Raw genomic sequence first — 8,443 nt, 5'->3', positions numbered from 1 at the left:
TAATTAAAAAACTGTTGATGAACTATAAGCGAATTTGTCAAAATCATTATCTTGTGACGCTGACGGTAGACGGCAATTAAAATAGTTGTTGTCAAAGTCAGCTGCCGCCCCGTAAAAACTAAAAATGTGTTTTGCTGTGAACAAAACATAACCAATTTTGTTTTCAAAACATTTTCTACGTTTATATGAAATATTTTAGATTTTTATTAAGATATAACTTAGTAAGTACAATATATAATAAATAAATAATTCCACTCTAAATGCTATTTTACAAGCATGAAGTAAAATCATTATTTCGTTTACTATAAATCCTCTTTATTTATAGAAAATTATGAAAATGGAAGCTTCTACAGTTGCGACAGCAAAAAAAAGTATACAAGAAGGGCAAGCAGAAATACGCCTTACATCCGAAAAAGTTTTCTACAACCCAGTACAAGAATTCAATAGGGATCTAAGCATAGCTGTATTAAGTGTTTTTACTAAGGATTACATGGAAGAAAAGCTCACTAGGGCTCTCAAAGTTAAAAAATCTGAAAAAATTGTTAACGATGCAACTGGAAATGGCACTAATCCCGAGGTTTGTTATATACAATTCTTATAAATCCACTCTGGCAGGAGTGTTGTATAACCTATTTGATGGAAATGAGAAAATATATAGTACTATAGACTACATTGTCACTCCTGATAAGATTGCAGTGAAGAGTTAACTTTTAATTGTTTTAAATAATAAATAGCTTTAATAAATTGTATAAAATTACTACTATATTTAATTTATTAGAAAATCTATCTTATAAATTTAAATATTAAAAGAAATTGCACTTGGTGTCTTTTCACTTAGATTTTATAAACTATCCAATGGATTTTAATGCTGTTTTAAGCAATAAATAGAGTGAAACAACAAAACAGAAAAGCTTTGCAATAAATATTTTTGTCAAGAGAGACAAAAAAATTAATAAAATATTATAGTTTATTAAAAAAATAGCTAATAAGTAAAAATAATATTTATTTATCAAGTAAACATAATCTACACTTGTAATTGGCACAAGCATGCATCTTTTTTTTCTGATTGTCTAAGTGCCATTGGCTCCTTAATGGGACCTCAGCGGAGGCACTGGGGGGTATTAGTGTGTCTCATGTTATTATTTTCATAGATTCCAGTGACAATTCTAGAGGCCCTATCAGCAACAGGTCTAAGAAGCATTCGCTATGCTAAAGAAGTGCCAAACATAACAAAAATTATTGCCAATGACTTGTCTGAACAAGCAGTGGAGACCATCAAGTCAAACATAGTACACAATGGTGTAGAAGATCTGATTGAAACCAGCCATGATGATGCTTGGTAAGCTTATTATTTATAATTTTTTTTATACATTACAAATTTTACAATCAGTAAAAATTAAAAAGTTCTAGTCAACATTAAATTGTAGAAAACCAGTATTTTTTTAGCTTTGATTCTTCAACTGTTATGAAGGATGTTTTCTAATAAAGTGTTACTGGAAAGTATTAATAAAATGCTATGAAATCTTCACAATAAAACTAAAAATAATAGAAATTGAATATTGATTAAATTTAAATATTATAACTTGTTTTTTAGCATAATTATTTTAACTTACTTCCAGCATGTTAATGTACAAACACAAGCATCCAAGCCAGAGGTTTGCAGCCATCGACCTGGACCCATATGGTTGTCCGTCCATCTTCCTTGACTCAGCAGTACAGAGTGTACAGGACGGTGGGCTGCTACTGGTGACGGCAACAGACATGGCAGTGTTGGCGGGCAACTCTCCTGAGACTTGCTATTGTAAATATGGTGCTGTCAGTCTTAAGACTAAGTGTTGCCATGAAATGGTAAGTCTGATTAAGGGCCTGTTTTGCCACCATCTGATAAGTGTCTGATAGTTTATTCGAAAGTTATGTATTTGTCATCTATACTTATATTATAATGAGGTAAAGATTGTGAGTTTGTGAGGTAGATGTTTTATAAATTTTTCAATCAACATTATCAATTTAACAATTTTTACTACAAACATATGTCCACTTCTGTGACTATGTGATCATAAAAGTTAATTCTTTAACACACATACAAGCATACTTATTGTCTAGCAATGCGTCTAGTGCCCAGATGTCAGGCACATAAAACGGCTTACGAATCCATTCACTACGCACTATCTACCTATACTAATCTGAAGCTGAAGAGTTTGTTTGTTTGAAAGCTCTAATCTCAGCAACTACTGGTCAGATTTTAAAAATTCTTTCTATATTTTATAACCGTATTCTTACGAGAAATGTTAAAAACGCGGGTAAAACCGCGCAGCGTCAGCTACTGTGTTATAAATCTATCTCTCACAGTAACATGGAACTATCTATCAGTTTGACTATCTGACACTTCTATGATTATGAAACTCTTGAGCTGAGAGTAACAATAAGCCATCCATTGGGGAGTGAAATGGCACCATAACTCCCACATTTCAACCCTAGTGACAATATTAGACATTTGACAAACATTTGCAATGAGTTGCATGAACACATAAACTCCTGATATATAGATATGAAACCCCATATAGCTTTGACAGTAATCTGGCATATTTCAACAATGAATACGTAAAATTGTTTGTAGGCTTTGAGAATTCTACTACAGTGCATAGAGCAGCACGCAAACAGATACAGTCGCTACATTGTACCACTGTTGAGTATATCAGCTGACTTCTATATACGAGTGTTTGTCAAAATCTACTCTGGGGCCATACACTGCAAGAAGACTACCAGGTTAGTGACAGATAATAAAAGGGAAATATAAAATTAGGTATAATATTTTTTACCTAATGATCACTTTGAAGTTCTTGCCAAACCCGTGTGTTGTTGATATTAGTTGTTACTGAAAAAACCACATCTGAGAAATAAAAATCTTCATGATATTATGCCTTGCATTAATAAAATCACTGGCTCGGCACCTCCTTCAAAGTGATAGGTAGAAAATATCATATTGTTAATTTATCTCTTTTTAGTTTCGTGGGTACATTAATGTTCTGAAGTGGATTTTTTTTTTTAAATATTATGACTATTAACAATTATTATGCTGGACAAGTTCCTAACATTTGATTATTGCATGGCAAGTTGTACAGGAAGTAAAAGCAAATATTATTTTTTCTAGCAAACTCTCGATGGTGTACCACTGCGTGGGTTGTGACAACATCACCTTGCAGCCGCTGGGCGGATTCAAGCCCAACCCCACGGAGAAGAACCCTCAGCAAACCAAGGGCTACCTACCGGCGGCGCCGCCCGTGGGGGAGTACTGTAGTCACTGCAACCAGAGGCATCATGTGAGAGATGTTATTTATCTCTTAAAACTTCTCTTTTAAAAACTCTTCTTTTATTCTTCAAGTCCTATATCACCTAGTTGTGCATAGAGCTAAAACAAGTTATTGGCAAGAAAAATATTTGAACCATTTTTTGTATCTTTCTTTCCAGTCATTAAAATTTCTCAATCATGAGGTCTGCTTCACTAAGTAACTCTCTATACTTGATCAAATAAAAAGCACAAAGTCGAACATTAAGTTTAACGCCTAACGCGTAGCGGGCCATAACATGACTATAACGTGTAGCGAGCCATATCAGGATTAACGCGTAGAGAGCCATATCGTGACTAACGCGTAGCGTGCCATAACATGACTATAACGTGTAGCGAGCCATATCAGGATTAACGCGTAGAGAGCCATATCGTGACTAACGCGTAGCGTGCCATAACATGACTATAACGTGTAGCGAGCCATATCAGGATTAACGCGTAGAGAGCCATATCGTGACTAACGCGTAGCGTGCCTAACGCGTAGCGTGCCATAACATGACTATAACGTGTAGCGAGCCATATCAGGATTAACGCGTAGAGAGCCATATCGTGACTAACGCGTAGCGTGCCATAACATGACTATAACGTGTAGCGAGCCATATCAGGATTAACGCGTAGAGAGCCATATCGTGACTAACGCGTAGCGTGCCATAACATGACTATAACGTGTAGCGAGCCATATCAGGATTAACGCGTAGAGAGCCATATCGTGACTAACGCGTAGCGTGCCATAACATGACTATAACGTGTAGCGAGCCATATCAGGATTATCGCGTAGAGAGCCATATCGTGACTAACGCGTAGCGTGCCATAACATGACTATAACGTGTAGCGAGCCATATCAGGATTAACGCGTAGCGAGCCATAACATGACTATAACGTGTAGCGAGCCATATAACTAACGCGTAACGAGCCATATCATGACTAACGCGTTGCAAGCCATATCTAGTGTGTGTGTGTGTGTGATCTAAAACGTGAAACTCAGCAGTGGCTCTTTTGTCCCGCGGAATTTGTTGAGGGCGCTTGTTGGTACATATTTGGGATTAATTTAAATTGACGTGTTGTTTACAGCTAGGCGGTCCAATATGGTCGGCGCCGATCCACGACGATGCGTTCGTGTCGCGCGTGTTGACGCACGTGCAGGACAACCCGGCGCTGTTCGGCACCGCCAAGCGCATGCGCGGCGTGCTGGCCATGGTGCGCGAGGAGCTGCCCGACGCGCCGCTCTACTACACGCAGGACAAACTGTTCGGGAGGGTACATCTGGAGACCATGCCCATGTTGACCATGAGGTACGTCACCCTACTGTTGGGCGCTGTTCGGCACCGCCAAGCGCATGCGCGGCGTGCTGGCCATGGTGCACGAGGAGCTGCCCGACGCGCCGCTGTACTACACGCAGGACAAACTGTTCGGGAGGGTGCATCTGGAGACCATGCCCATGTTGACCATGAGGTATGTCACCCTACTGTGGATTCTAACCCGACTGCCTTAGATTTTTGTACTTTGACGATGTTCGAATTATGTTAACTTATATTTTGTTATAATATTGTATGGTCTAACAACATGTACTTCATGTCTTGAAGTCCTTAAGTGCAGTTCAGCAATGATATTAAATACAGTTAGATGTGTGTGCATTAAAAATGAGGCACTAAAAAGAGGAAATTTATACACAACTCACTGTTGGTGGTAGTCAACAAAGAACGTTATTTAAACAAATATTACCTAAATATAGTCAACAATGTCGAGTTGTGTGTTCAGGAAGTGTAAAAAATAATTATAAATATGGTTGCGGTGATTTTGTAGGGACGTAACCAATCTATAGTATAAAATTATCATTGCAGTGCAGTGACTGATTCAAAACGCGCGCCTTGCGTTCGGTTGACTCAGCCGTCCGAGGTAGTCTGTGCCGTTAGCTGTGTTCAAAACGTTCGAAGTGGTGGATCCTGTATCTAACTTATTGGTTCTGTATACCTACCTACGAAGTAATTGTTTCGTCTGCAGGTCTGCGATTCTGAACGCGGGCTACAAGGTGTCGTACTCGCACGCCGCCAAGCTGTCCATCAAGACAGCGGCGCCCGCGCAGCTCGTGTGGGACATCATTCGCACGTGGGAAAAGACGCACCCTGTCAAACCTGCCAAGTGAGTCTTCATCATCATCAGACTGTTGAGCACAAGTCTCCTCTAAACAAGAGAGGGGTTAGGCTAATACTACATACCTAAATATTTTATATAAAATATTAGCGGACTCGCTCAAGCTTCGCTTTGACTTATTAATTTATTTATTTGCACTTCTTCCCTATCCCTACCTTACACTACCATACTCCTACCCCTACCCCTACCCTACCCCTACCGTACCTCTACCCTACCCCTACCCTACCCTACCCTACCCTACCCTACAACTACCCTACCACTACCCTATCCCTATACCATAAACCTACCCTACCACTACCCTACCCTACCCCTACCCTATCCCTATACCATACCCCTACCCTACCACTACCCTATCCTAGGATTTAGGGGTTTGAAAAATAGATGTTGGCCGATTCTCAGACCTACTGAATATGCACAAAAAATTTCATCAAAATCGGTCGAGCCGTTTCGGAGGAGTTCAAGTTCGAACACCGCGACACGAGAATTTTATATATTAGATTACAAACAAATTATGAAAAAAAAATAAAAAATGAAAATTTTTTTTTCATTTTTTATTTTTTTTGAGATGAAAGAAAAGACTAAAGACTAAAACTAAATGATTAATTAACTAATAGCTATAAACTCTGTAAGCGTTTTATAATGTGTGTATATGTGATGATGATGATGATGATGATGATGATGCTGATGATGATATTTGTTTACAGACTAGAGTCGGACCCAGTCGCGAAGTACATACTGTCGCAACCCATCAAGAGTGGGGTCGACCTGAGCGAACGTCCCGACGCCAACCCCATCAGCCGGCGCGACGGGCAGCTGCGCTTCCAGTTCAACCCCGCGCCGCACTGGGGGCCCGGCTCCAGGGCCGCTGTCAAGTACGTCTATACTAATACTACCTATAGTCTGGCAAGTTCGTTGATGATATGCGGGCGACGGGGGGAAAATACTGTGCTCTGGCAAGTTCGTTGATGATATGCGGGCGACGGGGGGGAAATACTATGGTCTGGCAAGTTCGTTGATGATATGCGGGCGACGGGGGGTAAATACTATGGTCTGGCAAGTTCGTTGATGATATGCGGGCGACGGGGGCTAAATACTATGGTCTGGCAAGTTCGTTGATGATATGCGGGCGACGGGGGGGTAAATACTATGGTCTGGCAAGTTCGTTGATGACACGGGGAAGACTGCGCGGATGAAATCGTGCGTGCGGGAAAGTGAGGTGCATCAGACGTGAGTTTTCCATTCATTGCTACACGCCCCCCGTCCCGCGCGGACCATCGGAAGTGTTACGAACGAAGTTGCCAAGCTATAGATGACGCCGTGTGGTTCCCGTTCCCGTAGGAATACAGGAATAATATATAGCCTATAGCATTCCTTGTAAAATGGGCTATCTAACACTGAAAGAATTTTTCAAATCGGACCAGTAGTTACTGGGATTAGCGCATTCAAACAAACAAACAATCTTTATTAATATTAGTTAGTATTTAGTCTGGATCTACTAAATCGATTTAGAGCATTCTTTTGCCATGTTATGATTTTTTTTACTTATATTATTTAATTATAATACTGTATGACTTTTCCATTTCAAAATAGCAACTGTTGAGTTCCGAACCGGTGGTAGAATCTTTACAAATAGTCAACTGACGTGTCAAAAGTGCTTGTAAACTGAGCCTACTTAAAATAAATTAAATTTGAATTTGAGCAAGCTCGAAATAAGCCTGCTCATTATCAGCAATGTTGCGTACACATGCTAATAAGTAGCAATTGCTCAATAGTAGCATGCTTTCGTGTTTGAAATGAGCATGTGTAACAGTAGCTTTAGTTAGCCGCTTTACTTCGCCTCAGTTTTGACGCGCTATTGACATATCTCTATTATAAAATCTCTGGTATTAGGTAATGTTGATGTGAAATTTATGTCTGTTATCTTTTGGTTTTTCTTTATATCTCACGAAATCCATTATTTTTCTAGTATCGGTGAAGAGAAGGTATCGAAGGCGTTACGAAATCAGAACAAGCACAGCAGCAAGAAGAAAAACGCCGGCAAACGAGACCACTCGCCACCAAGTGATGACGAAGTTCACAAAAAATCTAACATTGAACAGACTGTTACATAAATAAAGAAAAAATATATAAATATGGTTTATTCTTTTACGACAAACTTTCCTAATTATAGCTTGGCAACTTCGTTCGTAAAACTCCCGATGTTCCGCGCAAGCCAGGGGGAGTGTAGCGATGAATTAAAAACCCACGACTGATGCACCTCACTTCATCTCACACGCAAGATTTCACACCCGCGCAGTCTTTCCCCCCGTCGCCCGCATATCATGGGAGTGCCATCAACGAACTTGCCAGACTCCAGATTAAAGTCCTATTGTAGGTACAATTTCTACTTTATTACTTTTTTATGGATACAATTTAAATATATTCTTTGCTATTATTTTACTAAGTGTTAATTTGTTTAAACTATTAGTATATTAGTTTAAACAAATAAAAACATCGATGAATTACTTAAGTGTATTTTCCAACATTTAAAGTAATGAAATTCGGTCTCGGGCAACAAGTAGAACAATTTTACTGTGCTAAGTATTAGAAGTAATCTTGATTCCCGTTCTGTAAAATCTCAATATTTTTTTTACAAGCATCTTATTAAGTGGTTCGATCCCCGCCCCGTTGGTCTATTGTCGTACCCACTCCTAGTACAGTCTTTCCCGACTAGTTGGAGGGGAATAGGAATATTGGTCATATTTAAAAAGACATGGCAAATATTCTTTAAAAAAAAATTAATTAATACAAATGTATGAGTGTACTACACTTGTGATTCCCACTTTCGCCAACCTCCTTTCAGTTCATTTTAAGAAAGTGAATAAAAGTTCATTTTATGTTCCAAATCTAAAATCTTTTTCGTTAAGAAGGTATTTAACTCATTACAAGGCCATACTCTCTAGCGTG

The 8,443-nt window shown here is 39.1% G+C and overlaps 1 protein-coding gene across 2 annotated transcripts; it reads left to right on the top strand.

The window, feature by feature from the left end:
* The first annotated feature begins 96 nt into the window (after positions 1–96).
* LOC112050154 (probable tRNA (guanine(26)-N(2))-dimethyltransferase) lies at positions 97–7,631 on the top strand. 2 transcript variants are annotated; one of them, XM_024088337.2, is made up of 10 exons: positions 97–221; positions 326–577; positions 1,152–1,339; positions 1,620–1,848; positions 2,618–2,766; positions 3,152–3,320; positions 4,418–4,638; positions 5,348–5,485; positions 6,202–6,369; positions 7,464–7,631. In XM_024088337.2, exons 1-10 carry the CDS (start codon positions 186–188, stop codon positions 7,606–7,608), a joined length of 1,695 nt encoding a protein of 564 aa, XP_023944105.2. In that variant the 5' UTR covers positions 97–185; the 3' UTR covers positions 7,609–7,631. The 2 variants fall into 2 exon arrangements, with proteins under 2 accessions (XP_023944105.2, XP_052742412.1); XM_052886452.1 differs by having other exon boundaries at positions 4,418–4,798.
* Positions 7,632–8,443: the final 812 nt, after the last annotated feature.

Source organism: Bicyclus anynana, chromosome 17, assembly GCF_947172395.1.
Source record: "Bicyclus anynana chromosome 17, ilBicAnyn1.1, whole genome shotgun sequence".
NCBI classification, from domain to species: Eukaryota; Metazoa; Arthropoda; class Insecta; order Lepidoptera; family Nymphalidae; genus Bicyclus; species Bicyclus anynana.
The sequence above is the reverse complement of the archived record's forward strand: the minus strand, read 5'-3'. Positions and strand labels throughout refer to the sequence as shown.

Excerpts from the sequence above, each read along its gene's own strand:
- LOC112050154 (XM_052886452.1), top strand. The coding sequence starts at position 186 with ATGAAATATTTTAGATTTTTATTAAGATATAACTTA. Across the intron at positions 4,799-5,347 it reads ATGCCCATGTTGACCATGAG|GTCTGCGATTCTGAACGCGG; the intron begins GTATGTCACCCT and ends TTTCGTCTGCAG. Across the intron at positions 5,486-6,201 it reads CACCCTGTCAAACCTGCCAA|ACTAGAGTCGGACCCAGTCG; the intron begins GTGAGTCTTCAT and ends ATTTGTTTACAG.